Source organism: Palaemon carinicauda, chromosome 14, assembly GCF_036898095.1.
Source record: "Palaemon carinicauda isolate YSFRI2023 chromosome 14, ASM3689809v2, whole genome shotgun sequence".
NCBI lineage: Eukaryota > Metazoa > Arthropoda > Malacostraca > Decapoda > Palaemonidae > Palaemon > Palaemon carinicauda.
In genome coordinates, this window is record NC_090738.1 from 25,422,492 (window position 1) to 25,442,491 (window position 20,000).

Sequence of the window (20,000 nt, forward strand, 5' to 3'; positions counted from 1 at the left end):
AAGTGAGATGTCTCTATATTTCAATCAGTCAGTTTTTTTTTTTTTTTTTTTTTTTTTTTATCTTTTTTTTTTTTTTTTTTTTTTTTTTTTTTTTTTTTTTTTGCACCAACACTCCTAGTTCCCATTCATCGGGTTTGGCCCTTCACGCCACATTCTACAAAATAATCTTGTAAGTATTCTGGGAGTTTCTTCATTTTCGGCCAATATTTTCTCAGCAGTTTTAATGATAGCTTCGCCTTCAAACACATTGAATTCATTCAGGGGTACATGAAGGTCTTCCTCAGCTTTAGGATTGTATATCCACTGGAAATTCACTTATGATAATAGCTTCTGGCTGGGCAAAGATTTGAACCTATGCCTCTTCGCCGAAACCATGCTTACAGGCATTCCCAAGGTAGAATTGTATATGAAATGCTATTGTGGCTATTTACATTGATTAAAATCACGAGTGTTAATGATACATACGCGAGAAAGTGAGAAAGTTATAAAAAATGAAACCATAAGGAGGTTGAAGGTTGGGCTCAAGAAATTACTCAGAATAAGAAAATAAAGATAATGCAAAAAGTAATGATCTCCAAAATTTAACGGTCGTAACAAAAAAAAAATAAATAAAAACACTACTGTAAATTAAATAAAAATAACAAAAAACAATATATAAAAGTGTAATTGATTGACTGATATTTGATTACATCAAAAGTATCATACATTGAGTAACGTGCTTACCAGGATAAACATACAATTATGAAAAACTCGGAATTAAATTTCTTGCGCGAAAATAAAATAGGACTTCCTCAGAGAGAGAGAGAGAGAGAGAGAGAGAGAGAGAGAGAGAGAGAGAGATGTTGCCCATGATGCTTCGTGCCTTATCTATCTTGTATTTTCTTTTGACCTCTAAATCTAAACACCGACGACCACTTATTGCCCTATTACCTGAATAACATTTGGGCAGATGTTTATCATAATCTAAATTGGAATCAGCGAATAAATACAACCGACTGTGTCATTACTCAAGGATTACGATTATTGTTGAGAGATTTTCTAAGCAATGACAACAGCTCTTTCAATGGAAAAAAGTAATTGTGTTCTTGCGTCTTGGTACATTTTGGATATAAAGATGCTACCCAGTGCGTGTGTATACGTATGAATATATATTTGAATTTACGTATATATGCAGACGACATATATGCATATCCCTTGCATACTTGTATATAAGGTAATATAAAGCTGCAACCAAGCATACATAAGGTATATTTGCATAGTGCATATATACGACAGTTAGTATAATTTACGTCAACCCCAAAGTAAAATACGAATATTTTAATCCATATCAGGAGGAAGAGTAATAAGCACAGAGAGAGAGAGAGAGAGAGAGAGAGAGAGAGAGAGAGAGAGAGAGAGAGAAAAGTGTTAACTGTCTTGAAATTCCTATTGCAAGTTTTTATATATCAATGACGCTTTGACAATAAAAAATATCTATTTGTAATGTGCACTAGGGAACAGATTTCCTGTCTGCAATCAGAATGAAAAGGAGATGATTTTGGCGAAAAGGGAAAAATCCTCTCTAACACGAAAATCAAGGTCTGAATTATAATAGAAAAATTATATTCAAAGTAGGTAATAATGGCATGAAGATAATGTTTCTATTCTCATCAATAGTATATACACATTTACCCATTTACAAGAACAGACAGAAGTGGTTATATGTTTATTAGATTAACCTACCATTCCTTAGAGGATGAGTTAGCCATATCTGTTTTACTAAAGGGTACTTATAAGCCGTAATTTCTTACCCCATGATCAAAGATGTTTCTAATCTCACGTTACATACGACGATGAATTTGGCTTATATTCTAACTGCCATTTTTCAAGAAGATTGTCCATCACTTCCTTAGAAGGTGATTTGGTTAAGCTCTATTCCTTTCCTCCCTCATCTCGTATGGGGTAGATAAATGTATATATTAATTGCCCGTCCTATCACCTCATCATCACCGTCATCTCCTACGACTATTGACGCAAAAAGCCTCAAGAAGATTCATTGGCTAAATACATCCAAGGATAGCCAGTTCCTTATAAATAACAATAATTGTGGTGGTCTATTACAGACTAAAGAATTGTAGCTACAAATAATGCTGATAATAATTCCTAAAAATAATGGAGTAAATTTCAAAACATATCTTCTAACCAAAACAAACTTGAATATTTGCTGTCATTACATCATCTCATCATATTTTATCAGCATCAATACTTTTTCTTCCTCATGCACAAGAAATCACAAATGCCCTTCAAAAACTTCCAGTAAAAGTATATGTAATACATATTTGAGAGAGAGAGAGAGAGAGAGAGAGAGAGAGAGAGAGAGAGAGAGACACACACAAAAAGCGAGATTGGGGTAGTCAGTAAAACTAAACATACCAAGAATTTCGACACACACACACACACACAACACACACACAAAAAGGTTACGAATCTTCGATATCAAAAGATTAGGCTGTAGATAGAGACCGAGATCTTCTGCCAAGATAATTTCCCGATGTCGTTGCAGACCATGCAATCAGCAAACCACTCCAACACTCAAGTTCACCAAATAATCAACGGATGTAGTGAGATTTTCCTGTTGAGAGTCACTTTATGTATAAATATAAAATTTGTTTTGCAAAATAGTATTTCATTAATTACACTTTGGCCAAATTGATATAACTACTTTTTTTTCCAAAGAGGACAACTTTATATATATATATATATATATATATATATATATATATTTATATATATAACATTTGATATCCTTCCGACCTTACTGGATGCCTTTTCCGATCGTAGGGAAATAATTTATTGATTAAAACATGTTCAAACTATATAAATAATGACAGTGAATAGCTAAACATTATCAAACACGATAGTAGCACTTTTCTTATCCTATTTATTTTAAAAGAAAAAACCCACTTGCAAATATATGTTATATACGAAAGAAAAGTTGAAACTTTCAGTCGACAAAAATGAAACTCATTGTTTGGTCTAGTATTATTCGTTGCGACTTACTCAAGCAGAGAGAGAGAGAGAGAGAGAGAGAGAGAGAGAGAGAGAGAGAGGGTATGAAAAGTTGCTTTGCGAAGAGTTTTTGAATTTTTCGAAAACACCGATGAAGTTCCAACAAATCAAATCTAATCCATGACAAAGGTAACAAGCAAATACTGATTGGGTTTTCAAGTAGCGGGGCATCTTTTATAGCATTTTGAAATGAAGAAATTTCTGGGACCAACAAATTCATTGAAATGCAATATGAAAACGTGATGCATATGGCACTGCAATATTGTCATACCAGTCGATATAAAAGTCTTGGTAAATTACCACAACAACAACAACTACTCCTAAAACTACAACTACTAATATCACAACAATAACGGAAATTTTGTCTGATGATTATTTTGGCTATCATCATCATAAGGAATTCGACCAATTCCTTATCAACCTCAATTACAGCTGCCGTCATTATCGGGTCACCCACCAAATTCCTTGTCACCCAATTACCTATTCCCATAACATGACCACCAAAACCAATGCCGCCATAAAAAGTCATCGCCACCAAACCAATACAAAATCGACAACAAGCCACAATGAGACCTTCCAATTTATTAAGATGCCACAAGACTCCAGGTCCGAGGGAGACAGACGGAGCCGCCATGACAGTACTCAAAGTCGACAGTGATGATAATGATGATGATGATAATAATAATTGCAGTAATGGAAGGGGCGACGAGCCTACAGGAATGAAAGATAGTTCTAGGCCTCCTGAGGTTAAAGGCTGGCCACTAAGAGCCACGTTGGAACCTGTAATTAAAATTCCATCCGTCATTGGAGTTATCCGGGTTAAGTTCTGGTGGAGACCACACGCACGCGCGCGCCTTTGGTGAAATGGAATGTCTTTTTTAAGGGCAGATGTTAAAGATGGCTGCTACACAGCTTCGTTAGAGAAATGTTACTCAGTACAGCAACATTGATTATCCAAGTTATGAACCTATAGGAGGTTAAAGGTAACTTAAATGGCAATTTATGAAATTACGAAAGATGTATTCTTCCTCAAAGTAAAATACTCAAACCGTTTTATAATAAATTGGTAATACTCTAAATAATCGATGGACAAGGGATAACTTGCTACAAACTATTACACACACACACACACACACACACACATACATATATATATATATATATATATATTGTAAAAAAAATATTTTTGCCGTAGTAAAGAGCAAGGTCTATAGAATATTCTATACACCTTAGTAATGAGAATTGGTACGCTAGATGTAAAAGTATTACACACACATATACATATATATATTATATATATATATAATATATATATATATATATATATATACTGTATATATATATATATATATATATATATACAGAGAGAGAGAGAGAGAGAGAGAGAGAGAGAGAGAGAGAGAGAGAGAGAGAGAGAGAGAATTCAAGGATATTTGAGTTTCTAAGAACAGAGGATACTGGTAAGTGTAAAACGTGCTACACTGTGGCTTCCATTTCCATGTAAGTCCTAGAACTATTGTCACATCCTGTTGTAATTGGTTTTGTGTACGTGATCATAAGACAACAGGGGACGAGAGAGAGAGAGAGAGAGAGAGAGAGGAGAGAGAGAGAGAGAGAGAGAGAGAGAGAGAGAGAGAGAGAGAGCAATCGATAATTACATTACCAATGTCATTATTTACGATTCTGGGACATTCCTTCCAATACTATTCGTTTGTCCAAAAGGAAATGATATTCTTTTAAGAAAGTTTCTAGCGACAAAACGATCACTAATTTTTTTAACCACAAGACAATGTCATGTCGGCCAATAATGGAAAAGTTTTTTTTTTGTTAATATCATATGAAAAATAATTACGAAATATACGGCAAATTGTTCAGATTCCGTTTATTTCGCTACGAGACTATCATAAGATATATAATTGGTTTTCGTGGCATTTGTATATGTATGTATGTATATATACACATACAAACACATATACATATGTGTGTATACATATTGTAACTTATTTTTCTACCAGGTATACATGTATGTTTAATAACCTTGATCAATATTTTTACTTCCCAGATACCTTACAGAGTTTGAATAATCTTACATACCCAAGTAGAGGAAAATGAGGAACGCAGTATAAGTTTTCAAACCTACACGCACTATAGGTCAAATCTTACCCTGACATACCGTGTGGTGATTCGAATCCTTTAACTGGAATTTGCGTTTTTTCATTTACTCCTATGGTGAGGTTCAGGCTTGGTGTCGACCAACGTCACCAAATTCTGAGAGAATAATTAATGATGATAACATTTACAAACGGCCGCTTACACACACACACACACACACACACACACATATATATATATTATATATATAAATCATCATCAACAGCCGCAAACCATTCCACTGCAAGACAAAGACCTCAAACATGTCCCTCCATCCCCGTTCGTTTACGGACTTTCTATGCCAGAGTATACCAGCAAATTTTCTTAGCTCGTCAAGAATAATATATATATATATATATATATATATACATATACACATTTATATATATATATACATATATATATATATATATATATATGATAAATTTTGCACATTTAGACGTGTTTTACATATTCAAATAAGCCATATATATTTTTAATACATTAATGTCTGGATTCTCTTAACGACCTTGGGATCAGAGCCCCAGGCGAAATCACACAAAGACAAGAGATTGTGACCGGCCGGGAATCGAACCCTGGTGCCCGACCGGTCACAAGCTCTTGTCTTTGTGTGATTTCGGCTGGGGCTCTGATCCCGAGGTCGTTAAGAGGATCCAGACATTAATGTATTAAAAATATATATGGCTTATTTGAATATATATGTATATCTACACACACACACACATATATATATATATATATATATATATATATATATATATATATAATCCGTGGCACTTGGCAATTTACAATAATTTAATTTGATAAGAAGTGCTTAATACGTGATGTAATTTCACTTTTGACACTCATTTCCAACATTCAGTTTGCAATAGCAAATAATAAAAAATAAAAGAGAATTTCAAAATTGAAAACTGAAATATATTTTTGTATCTTACTTTGGATTCAAGTGTTTTACAGAAAATAACAATGTCAATTTGTATATTCCCTTCAAAAATTATATGTTAACATGGGATTTTATATCACAAAATGAGAAACAATAGCAATTGAATACAACATTGTCTATATATATATATATATATATATATATATATATATATATATATATATATATATATGTACATATACTGTATATACATATGTATGTATATACGTATATATATATATATATATATATATATATATATATACATGTATATATATGTGTGTATATATATATATATATATATATATATATACATATATACATATATATGTATATATATATATATATATATATATATATATATATATATATACACATATATACATATATATATGTATATATATATATATATATATATATAAACCTGTAAATATATTGTATTTTGCTACAGGTTGAATGGGTTAATAGTAGATAACAGGCAGATCTTCACTATGGTAAAAAACAAAAGACTTGCATAAATTAGTTGACATCCTAAAGAAAATGGAAATTGGAGTTAGTTTCAAAATGGATGATGGGCCACGATAGTCACATTTCAGTACCTCTGAAAAGTTATTAGTAATGATTATTCCTTTGAAAACAAATTTGCTGAACGTCTAAAGGCATATAAGTTTGCAGGTTTGGTAATATAATTAGATTTGCATTAAATATTTAATTATTGGATCAATTCTATCATCGGTAGGGGAATCTTGGCATGATATGACAGTGAAAGAATTTCTTGAACTTAGATCTTTTGAATATAAAGTTATGTGGAATATAAATGATCATTAAGTAAGAATATCGCATTCGTGACGATACTATGAAAAATCTATGAAAAATTATAGATGTTCGTACAGACAAAAAATAATGACTGATCTGCACCGTCAGTAAGGACATACTCTTCATTTGTTGCCTGAAAGAATGCTAAGATTGACTATTGGATGAATGCCCCAAGGCCCTAAAACTCCAAGACGTAAGTGAATAGGGGCTACATAGGATATCTATGAGGGTTTACGAGTATGTGCATGAGTTAAGACATACATTCATACACAATCACAGATACGTACATGAGTGTGTAAGCATATACACACATATACATGTATATATGTTTGTGTGTGTGTGTTGGAATCGAAAACGAAGGAAAAAATTGTTAAAACAGGAACGAATAAATAAGCATGAGAGCGTAACTAATGTCACAGTTACAGGCACTTAAATGTTTTACACATGAAAACTGATCCAGCCAAAAAAACACCATTCCGGAAGCACAACGAAAACATAATGTATTTGAGAAAACATCGCCTTTGTCATCTTCGATAACTATGTCCAGATGACAGTTGGATAATATTTTATTTCAACCAATTTCGACGTCGAGTCCAGGCCTTGGGAGTTTGGATTCGAGTTCCTGTTCTCAAGATCGAACTTTATTATAACTTCCTGGAGACCAAACTTTGTTTAATTTTCTGGGGATTGGGTGGAGTTTTATACCTTCAAAATTTTAGGGAAATGCTGCTTCACTTTCAGATCAAACTCGGTTAGAACCTCTGAAATCTCTTAATTAATAAATATTAAACCATGCTATTAATTAAGGAAATAATACTTTATTTTAAAGTCAATGCTCTCAAATTTCATGATAAATGCCTGACATTAAACCTTTCAATTAGCATACTTAACAGATTTAACTTTGATATACTTTCTGGACATTGGTATTTGCTTAAATCCTAGCCTCTTATTTTTCATAACTCTCGAAATGAAACTTTTCAATTTCCTAAAGGAAAATCTTGCATAATATGTGAATTTTACACGAATAAAATTTCCGAAGTTTACAATTAGCTTTTGAATTGACATGGCGAATAACGTAAGATATAACAACAATAAACAATTTTCTTTTCGTATTAGGAAAAGTGGGTGTTTATTCGGAAAGGTACCATTTGAGGTTTAATTAGATTCCCATAAACTAGAGTCAAATTTCGTTCATACTTGAGCCAGCACTTGGAATTGAACCTGACCTAAACTTTAAGATCATGGTAAATTGCCCAAATAAATCCGGGTATTCCACATTAATTTTTGAACAATGACATCATTAGTTCCTGACCTAAATAAAAACCTTGATAAAATGAATCTGATTTCTATGCAATGCTATACTGTTCAAAGTTACTAAGACTTAATTTAATGATTCTACGGGACATGACATAATTTCTCTTTTCCGTCAAGAGAAATTGTGGAAAACAAGGAGAGAGAGAGAGATTTATATCTGGAAATAAACAAATCTATTGTCTTCGCGACCCAGTAAAACAGAAATTCCAATAGAGCTAGGTCATAAATTTGAGACTGGTCGAATCTGCAGGTATATTTCACGTAATAAACTGCAAGTAGACTATCAGTCATTAACTTACTTCCTTCAATTATTTGTTATTTATTTCTATATTTTCCCTGACGGGGTATTATTTGCCTTAGTTCGAAGCCACGGCGAGTACAATTTTGACAATCAGATTCGTCATTTCAAAATGCTGCTGAAGGAGATTCCATCATATTTTCGCCCATGTTTCGATCGACTGATTCGAAGTATTTTTGTAGTTACGTCGGTAAAATAAATCATATGCCTGGTTTAATAATAATAATAATAATAATAATAATAATAATAATAATAATAATCTAATACAAACCACTCTCATGATTAAAATATATCTTTTGCTTAATTAATTCACACGACTTTTTTAACCAATTAAATACAGTTGTGGTGGCCTATGTGGTAACGTCCCTCACTCGTGATAGCCAGACTGGGTCACACTCACTCTCATTAGTTCCTTTGGTAGCTGCAACCTCTCAATCCTTGGGAGCTAAAGAAAGGGGGGGGGGGCTAATAGGTCTATCTGCTGAATCATCAGCAGCCAATGCCTGGCTCTCCTTGGTCGTACCTTGGGTGTAAAGGGGGCTTAGGCGCTGATCATATATATACATTGCCAGTCTCTAGGACATTGTCCTGCTTAATAGGACAACGTGACTGTCCTTTGCCTCTGCCATTCATGAGTGGCCTTTAAAAAACCTTTAAATACCTCTTGTGTTTAGATGAAACAACTTCCTTCCCAGTAAAATGTATCTTTTGTTTAGTTACTTTAACTTTACTTTAAGAGCTGCTTTTCAGGTCCTATACTGCATGGGAATTCTACTCTCTACAAGACCTTTAGTAATTCCTTTTATGGTATACATTCCAAGGCATTCAGCATTTCATACCGCAAATTGCCAGTTTAATGTCAAATTTGCATTATCGAAGCACTTAAAAAAAAAGTCTTCATTTTCCTCTTGAAAGCCTTTATATCTTTAGTCTTTCGGTTGAATGAACTAGTTTATGAGATTTACGCTAAGCCAAACACTAAAGGGTACCTGACACTTGCACGCATTCGTGGCACGCACTGGCACGCATTGATGCGCGAACTCGCGTGAACGAGCCGGGAAAATGTCGTGAACAGTGCGGGAACTCGCGTGCCAGAGCGTACCAATGCGTGCCATGCGTGCCCAGAACTTTGAAATGTTTAAAGTTTGTGGCACGCATTGGCACGCACAAAATAGTCGTGAAATAGTCGTGAACGATGCGCCAACTGGAGTGAACTGGAGTGAACAGTGCGGGAACTGGCGTGAACTGGAGTGAAGGATGCAGGATGTGGCGTGAACTTTATAATGAAGAGAAACAAAAAGGAAACGAAAAAATTAATGAAAAGGAAAGAAAAATAAACCTAATAAATTTTTATATTTGCTGTTTTAATGTGAAAAAAAATTATATCCTATTTCAAACTATTTCTATAACTTTATAATGAAGAGAAACAAAAAGGAAACGAAAAAATTAATGAAAAGGAAAGAAAAATAAACCTAATAATTTTTTATATTTGCTGTTTTAATGTGAAAAAAAAATTATATCTTATTTCAACCTATTTCTATAACTTTATAATGAAGAGAAACAAAAAGGAAACGAAAAAAATAATGAAAAGGAAAGAAAAATAAACATAATAAATTTTTATATTTGCTGTTTTAATGTGAAAACAAAAATGATATCTTATTTCAAACTATTTCTATAACTTTATAATGAAGAGAAACAAAAAAGGAAACGAAAAAATTAATGAAAAGGAAAGAAAAATAAACCTAATAAATTTTTATATTTGCTGTTTGAATGTAAAAATAAAATGATGTCTTATTTCAAACTATTTCTATAACTTTATAATGAAGAGAAACAAAAAGGTAACGAAAAAATTAATGAAAAGGAAAGAAAAATATAAACCTAATAATTGTTTATATTTGCTGTTTGAATGTAAAAATAAAATGATGTCTTATTTCATGCACACACTCATTTTCCTCTATTACCAATCAAGACCCAAAACTTTTGTTTCAAATAAAAATGAACTGAAAAATAAACCCAAGAAATTTTTAAGTTTGCTGTTTGAATGTAAAAATAAAATGATGTTTTATTTCATCAACATACTTATTCTTCTTTATTACCTTAAAATGAAGAGCAAAACAAATTTTTTTCTGTTTGCTGTTTTAATGTAAAAATAAAATGATTTCTTATTTCAACACACTTTTTTCTCTATTACCTTAAAATCGACAGCCTAAAAACTTTTCATGTTTGCTGCTTTTAATGTTAAAATAAAATGCTTTCTTAATACTTGTACATATTTTATGTCTGCTATTTATATGTAAATCAAATGCTTTCTTATTGAAACAAAAATAAAGGGCAACAAAAAATACAAACGAAAAAGATACGTTTCTTCTCCTCAATGCAATGGTGTCTCTGACAGAAAGCATTGTTGTCTCTTCCGAAGCCAATCCAAGAATGTCCTCGGGTTGGAGAAGACCCGTTTTTATATGGAGTGGCCAATTCGTGAACTCGCGTGAACTGGCATGAATGATGCGGAAACGATGCGGAATGATGAGCGAACTCGCGTGAACGTGTCGTGAACTTCTCGTGAACTACGCGTGCCAATTCATGCCATCGCGTGAACGTCGCGTGAACGTCGCGTGAACGATGCGCGAACTGGAGTGAACTGGTCGTGAACAGTGCGGGAAAAACACCAGTGCGTGCCACAAAGTGGCACGCACTGGCACGCATCAATGCGTGCCAGTGCGTGGCAAAAATAAATACTAACCAGTATATATATATTATGAACAAAAATATTCAAGGCCAGCTTGAAATCTTCTAAAGCATTGTTAGGTTATTGATATTACAATTATCGATGAGTACTCACCAATGGCCTTCCATTAATTTGATTAACTATTCTATCTTGCTAACAAAGTAGGTAATCAATCACTATATGTTTAATTTACAGATCTGTTCGACAAGCGTTACAAATTAGAACCTGTCTCTTACCTATAATTTTTGATAAATGTCTATTCGTGACATGGGCATGTCCAACTCATAGCCTTGTTAAACTATGCTACTCCTTTCAGTTTAGTGATTTGAAGTCTGAAAACTATTAGTCAAACTATACTAGAAAGCTTGCCATTTCTTTCCAGTGTTTGCAATATTCATAAAGTAGCAATCAAAGCTCCACAGCATATAGCACGATATAGCAAGTGATTATATTTCAAGAAATATATTTGCTGTTTTTACACGGATTTCTATCATCTCCCGTAACCTTGAACTCGTGGTAAAAGTCCATTTTCATATTATGGAATAAGTTCAGAAATATGAACGAAATTGGGAAGTAGTTTTCTAAAATATAAGTACATTTCTGATAATACCTTTCCGGAAATAAAACCTACTTTCCCGTCAGAGGCATGGGGAGACGCAGCCTTTCTTTTGCAAGTTTCAGTGATAGAACCCAGGCTTAATTCATCCCTACAGATTTAAAGGGGAAGTAAGCCCGAGTCCTCAAATATATTCTTGACATTGGAGAAGTTTTATATAGGCACCTGAGTATATACGGAACTACAAGTTATGCACCACATCTAATTTCTCTAAATGCCCCTGTTGTATTATACTAATGTATCTTAAATGAGTATGACACAACGAACAGGATTGGTATTTTGAGTTATCTTTTGCATTCAAATTAGTAATAATTGTTTGAAAGGCAATCCTTTTGGCTGATGTGTTTGGCAGTAAGCAGTGTGACGAAAAACTCTATATTTCTCATTCCATTTTTCCCGAGGCTATACTAACTAGTTTAGCTTTTCATTCACGTGAAATTAAAGGACTTTTGAGACCTTGATGTTTATGAAGGTGTAAACCTAAATGTAATTTTTACATTGTTTCTTATAAAGACTGCAGATTTCTTAGTTGCTAATTTGTCTGTTATTTTCCACAAGTTAGCAAAGAGAGGTTCTTTCTACATTTGTTGGATAATTGATAATGTTACTCCATTAGGTAAATATGTTTGTGGCAACTCTTGCCTAATTTCTATTGCTCCCATATTATTTAAATATTTTTAATGTCTTTTGGCAAAATATCTCAATAAGTATGCTGAAAGCTATCTAGTTTGCAATTTAGCTCTTGCAAATGCCTTGGAGCATGTGGTTTCCTTCTTACAATGTCATGATTGTTGTCAGGAAGTTCGTATAATTGGCCTTGCTTTTTGTGCTCCTTTTGACTGTTAATCAAAGAGGCCCTTCAATTGCACAATGAATTTGGTTTATTGTGAAAATCTTTTTAGACTTTCAGTGATAAATCTATACTGAAGCAATTATCTAATTCTTAAATTCAACCTTTTTTTCGAGTATTGCTTTCCTGTCATCAGCTTCAGTATCTCATTCTAATTAACTGGACAAAACCCAGCAGTCTATGAAATTTCATATACCTGATCTAGATATTAATGAAGTTTTTATTTAGCTATGACAACACTAAGGAAAGATTTTCCTAATCAGGCATTTGAATTGGTCGAACTACAGAAGTTCAAACTTGCAGCGAATATTTTTATGATGAACAGGTTAAGATAAGTCTCTTTTCAAAGTTTATACGCGACAGATCAACTTTGAAGTTCATACTGGTCTAAAGATATTTCATATTCTTTATTCATTACCTCACATATATTGTAATTTATTTATTTCCCTTTTCACTGGGCTATTTTTCCTAGTTAAAGCCCTAGGCTTGTAGCACACTGCTTTCCAACTGGGGCTGTTACAACAACAACAACAACAACCTTAATAATAATAATAATAATAATAATAATAATAATAATAATAATAATAATATCAGGCAATTGAAAATGTGGAACTTCAGAAGTTCAAAAATGTAGCGAATGTTTTTATGTTGAACAGGTTGACATAAGTCTCGCTTCATAATTTATACTGTATATGACATATATTCTAACTTTGTTACTAATCTTAAGATATTCTATAGTTTTATTTATAACTCCTCATATATAGTTTCTGTATTTTTTCATTTCCTTACCTCACTAGGCTATTTCCTCAGTTGGAGCCTTAGGGCTTGTAGCATCCTGGTTTTCCAACTAAGGTTGTAGCTTAGCTAGTAATAAAAATACTATTACTAATAATGCGATTTGCAGTCAGATACATTGATTTGGCTAGTACGACTTTGATACTTAAGCTGCTGGATATATAAAATCAAAGCTACGATTTTAAATCTCAATAAGAATTAGAGTGTCTTCCGAATACTAAAAGAATTTGTAATTCTGTTGGAAAAGTCACTTATGTTGGCGGCCACAGTGGAAATTTCCTCAGTCTCCATATGGTAGAATGCTCTTTAAGAAAGGGATTGTTGTCACCACTAGTTTTCTAGATGGCGAGAATCTGATAGCTTTTGTTTATCTAAGTGACAACATGAATTCATTAGCATTATTTTGAAGCAGCAATTATTGCATTAATATTATTCCTGCAAGTTTGTGCAGCAGCATACCATCTGATATTGATTAAAAAGACATCTGCGAATAATGGCACTTTGATCCCAGGTGGAATATGATCATAAAGGCCTCCAAACACAACAGCTTCTAGAAGAATCAAAAGAATTGGGCTCGCTTCAAAAATTATATATGGCTAATGACTGAATTGGGACCCAGAGTCATACTTCTTTGAAATTCAAAGATATGTTTTATAATTTTATAATCTTTAATTTTTAAATTTTTAATTTCTAATTTCAAATGTTCCATATTATATTCAGTATGATGTCATTGCAATTCATACATACGAATGCGAAACACAGGTTTAATGTAATCAGTATCGTTGTGTATCCTTAAAAAAAAAAGCGTTGTTTTGGAGCGAATTTAATAACTAAAACCAAACATATAAAATTCTATAAAACCTAGAAAACATTCTACAGGGAACGTTCATTAAGTCCTATTAAAACCACCATGTAGTTTCCCTGGACCTTGTAAGAACAAAGCATATGCAAATATCACAAAAGACATATTTACATTTTGTACGTAACAAAACACCTAATCTACAGTAAGGTCTCCAAATCGATAAGCTGTGAGGAGTTCTACATAAAAGGAATCATGATTGAAAATATGCTTTGTTCAAGATCTTTAATGGTTCTTGAATTTTTATCATTTTACTTTGCATCCTTGAGCCTCCACAAAGACTCTTCTAAAATAATAATAATAATAATAATAATAATAATAATAATAATAATAATAATAATAATAATAATAATAATAATAATAATAATGACTACAGTAATAGTGAGGGAAAAAAGTAACAACAACAACAATAATAATAATAATAATAATAATAATAATAATAATATTAAGAAGAAGAAGAACAAGAAGAAGAAGAAGAAGAAGAAGAAGAAGAAGAAGAAGAAGAAGATATAGCTGTTTTACAACAAGAGAAATTTTAAGGAAAAACAGAGAGAGAGAGAGAGAGAGAGAGAGAGAGAGAGAGAGAGAGAGAGAGAGAGAGAGAGAGAGAGAGAATGCTTTTAAACTACGAGTGATATCTTACAGGGACAGAATATTATAAAGACAAATCGTGCGAGGCATTTTTATTGCAATCCATTGCAAAGCAACGTATCCTCTTACACGAACAAGGAGAATAACGACAGAAATGAGTTCCATTTTGGAGGCAATGTGCCTCAAACGACCCGTGAAATGCAGCGTCACCTTCAATACTGCGATGGATAATGTGCTCTATGTGCGAACAGATATATACCTTCGTTATTGAACACTTGCTCTAAGTGTTGGAAACATTACACAGCGCATTGATATTCTACATAAGAGTATTCTTCTTTGTGTCCAAAAAACCCATTCCTGTGGCTAAGATTTATCTACGTAACCTTAGAAGAGGGAAAAAGCTGAGATTACACAAGCGTGTCACATTTCAAGATATCACAACAGCTCTTTGTGACGCCATAAAATCGACAATCCATCACTCAAGAATCACTTGACAGTCGTCCTTTGTGTCAGCATAAACATTTCGATCAATCAGCGGACAAAAGCGCTGTACATAAGAAATGACGGGTGTCATAAATACGGCTGACCTCCTTCTAGTTATACATCCACATCAAGCAATGTTCTAAAAGGAAAGCGGAACTAAAAGAGGGTCTGCTTATATATATATATATATATATATATATATATATATATATATATATATATATATATATATATATATGTATGTATGTATGTATGTATGTATGTATGTATGTATGTATATATATATATATATATATATATATATATATATATATATATATATATATATATATATTTATTTATATAGATGAATATATATATCTATATCATATATACATATATATTTATATATATATATGTATATATACATTTATTTATATATATGAATATATATATTTATAACATATATACATATATATTTATATATATATATATATATATATATATATATATATATATATATAAATATACACATTCACAAATAATTCATAAACCGAATTTAATCAGCCTCAGGATAATTCATTTCGAAAGAATTTTTGGCCTGGTAAGGATTTGAACCTACGTGGATTAGAAATCTTAGTGTTCATCGACACCATAACCATTATAGAATAATGACGTCGAGTGTCACTTTTAGTTCGAACATTTATCATGCCGGAATTTCTTATAAAAGATTCAGATAATAAAAGGTTTTCGTGGCTTATTTAAATAATTGAAAATCACTCTTGTTAATGATAAATTACCATTTATATACATATATATATATATATATATATATATATATATATATATATATATATATAAATATATATATATATATATATATATATATATATATATATATATATATATATATATATATACACACACATACACAAATATACACAAATTGTATATTAAAGCTTATAAAAATAGACAGTGTTGTAAAGTTATTGTGCGTCCCCTTTAAAGCAATTATGCGAATATTTAAAACAAATTACATTCCTTATACTATACATTTGAAAGAATCCTTACTCGAAAATTCGACGTGTGATTTATTTACAAAATCTTATGTGGAAATTCTCGATAACTTTTTCATTCCATGAAGGATTTTTTTTCTTATATGAGAAGAATATTGGGAGTTGAATAGCAAGACAGGATTAGAAACGATACTATAAGGGAGATTACTCAAGTGCCATATGTTGATGAAATCATGGTGAGGGGTACATGGAGATGGCTTGGGCATGTTCTTCGTACTCTCCAAGAGAGATTAGTTCACACAACTTTCAGGTGAGCTCCATAAGGCACCAGAAGAGTTGGAAGACCCAGGCCTACATGACTGAGGACCTTGAAGAGTGAAGTTGATGATGAGTGGAGAAGTATTCATATAAAAGCTCAAGATAGAGTCGACAGGCGAAATCTAACCGAGGGCATTTGCGTCAATAGGCGTAGGAGGTGGATGATGATGATGATGATATCGAGATTGGTTTACTGATATAGTGTAAAATTCTAAAATAATATCTCAGAGGAATGGAAGGAGGTGGGGGATTCTATCACGTGGAAGTGAATGATATGAAGAAATTATCAACCCGGTTGGCCATGGCACTATTTACCTCCTCACAGTATATGGATCTCTTACTATAGCACTTTGCACAATTAGGAAAATATATTTTGCAATTCTGGTAGAAGAATAACATTCTCCTAGTACACAGAGATGAACTAATCTATTTAGCATTATAAGAATATATTTGAAATTCCACAACAGGCAAATTCAAGGCATGAAGACTTCCATACATTGAATATTCTGCAGTCATTAATCTTAGCTATTTTTTCTGACTATATGTCAATGTACTGTAAACCTAAAATCCCTAACTTAAATAAGCCTAATCTAAAATATATAAAGGATAATAGACAGAACATCTAAAACAATTTACGGTAACTATTAATTACGAATCAGATAATATCCATTAGGTTGATTAATTACATTATCATATCATTCTGCCTATTTCAAATAATCCGAACGTTCAGTTTCTTAATGGGATCTCGGCGTCAATGACCTTCGATGTCAGGATACCAGAGAACTTTTCAAATCAATCAATTAATGGGATTTAGTTATGATATAATGGGCTTATTTTTCCGACTTCAGACGGGTCAAAATTGTTAATTTTCTTAGTACTGGATGCGTGAAAAGACAGCATATGAATATTTGTATGCATATATTAGTAAACAATAAAGAAAAAAAAATCCGTAAATTTACACTAAAAAACTTTTTAAAATTTCTTTCTTTCCTTTTTTAAACTAATGCTTCACACACACACACACACACACACACACACACACACATATATATATATATATATATATATCTATATATATATATATATATATATATATATATACATACTGTATACATACATACATATATATATATATATATTATACATATATATATATACATATATATATACATACATACATATATATATATATATATATATATATATATATATATATATATATATATATATATTCAAATAGCACAAACGTATTCCATGTGTCCATTACGAAAAATACAAGTTGGAGTTAGAAATAATATAGAATCCGTAACTTATAAACATACTTATAAGGCTTCATAAAACAGATAGTATTAGTTTTGTAATAATAAATAATCTAAGTAGAACGCATTACTTTTAAATATATTTTTTCAAGACAGAAGACGACAGAGTCTTCTAAGTATTATTTGAATAAGCGTCCTCTCATGGTAATCAAAATAAACAACACGTTTTTGGATGATATTATGAATGCGTTATACAATAAAAAGTTTTAAGATTACTAGCACCTTCTTTCCTATTTGACCCTATATGGTTATCTGGAAGAAGTCACTGATTTCTAATATCCCCGTAATAAAAAGATTCTTTGGTCTCGAATTGATGGGAATTGACACCAACCTCTATCTAAAAAAAAAAAAAAAAAAAAAAAAAATACTGTATATATGTGTCTATATATATATGTGTATATATATATATATATATATATATATATATATATATATATATATATATATATATATATATATGTATATATCTGTATTAGAATACTTTGAGTCAGAACAGCAATATTTTTTTGCGACCCAGCTAATCTATCATTAACACAGACAATGCGAGTCTTACTTTGCAATTATTCTCCTAAAGTAACTGAAATATGTTAAAGAAGAATTATCTATGTGACAGTTATATGCAATTTTCAACAATTTTCTGTCTATGGCCTTCTAGTAACTCTTGACATACTAAAAATAATGAATATTACTTACCACACATAGGAATGTCCGGGTTGACGCTGCTTGGCGATCCTAAAAAAATTATAATGGAAGGATCAGAAGTTGAACAAGTAAAGCTATCAAGAATTTTAGCAAAATTATTCACATCAGAAAATTCACATAAAAAGAAAATAGACACATGCAAAGAATATTACCATAAATCGTGCTACTGATAGCTAAAACAGATATTATTTATGCACGTAAAAAGGCTTCCACTCATCATGTAACAAGAGAGAGAGAGAGAGAGAGAGAGAGAGAGAGAAAGAGAGAGAGAGAGAGAGAGAATATACTGTATCTGACACCTGTATGAAGTAATGGTACGCATAAGAACATATTAAAATTTCGCTTAATTCTATATACCTGCACAAGGAGTAACCTTTAGATATAAGAACGAAATGAAATCATAGTTATCTACTTTCAATTACTTTCCTCATATGATTATCATTATTATTGTCGTTCTTATTCAAAGTAATATAAACGAATATTAATATATAATTAGAAATTAAATGGGAGAATAATCTTCCGCTTACAATCAAGATTCACTTTGAATTATGTATACAATTCTTTACCGTATCCATTAAAGGAGATGTTTTTTAATTCTTATGTAGCTGTTGATTATAATAATTCATTTTCAGGAACATCATCCTTATTACAATCTACAAAGGATTTTGTTTAACAAGGCAAAACAATGTTCCAGTTTAGACGATAACGCTGTTATTTATGACTACTTGGCCATTTTATGATTTCAATAGGCAAAACTGCTAACGTTCTTAAATCAGGGGATGTGCTAAATAATCTATAGTTTAATTTCTCTTTTTTTATATTTCTTGTTATTCTATGGTGTTTATTTTCAAATATATTGCAATAATCTATTCACCGTTATACATTACCATTAACGCTTAGCCATTAACGTTTTGGCTTGTTTCATAAAAATACAGATTAGTTTTACAAATAATAATAGTAACTCTAAAATAATACTAATTAAAAACAAGGATTACTAGAGGGACACTCAGTAAAGCGCAGACCTCCGCCGTGGCAGTTTATTTCTCGACCTTTTGGACTGATTTTGGACGTTTCGCTCGTCCGTGACCTTGACCTTTGACCTTCCAAAATTGAATAATTTCCAAGTCTTTACATGATAGCTTAAAATCCCTGCAAGTTTCATTACTTTACGATTAAAATTGTGGTCGTATGGTTG

At 31.8% G+C, this 20,000-nt stretch overlaps 1 protein-coding gene across 1 annotated transcript in view; it reads right to left on the reverse strand.

Annotated features, from left to right (window-relative positions):
• The window catches only part of mbf1 (multiprotein bridging factor 1), a 1,089,494-nt gene that overhangs the window by 430,197 nt on the left and 639,297 nt on the right, over positions 1–20,000 (reverse strand). Inside the window, exon 3 of the mRNA XM_068386943.1 lies at positions 18,797–18,835. Coding sequence (XP_068243044.1) covers positions 18,797–18,835 — 39 coding nt within the window. The remainder of the gene's footprint in view (positions 1–18,796; positions 18,836–20,000) is intronic.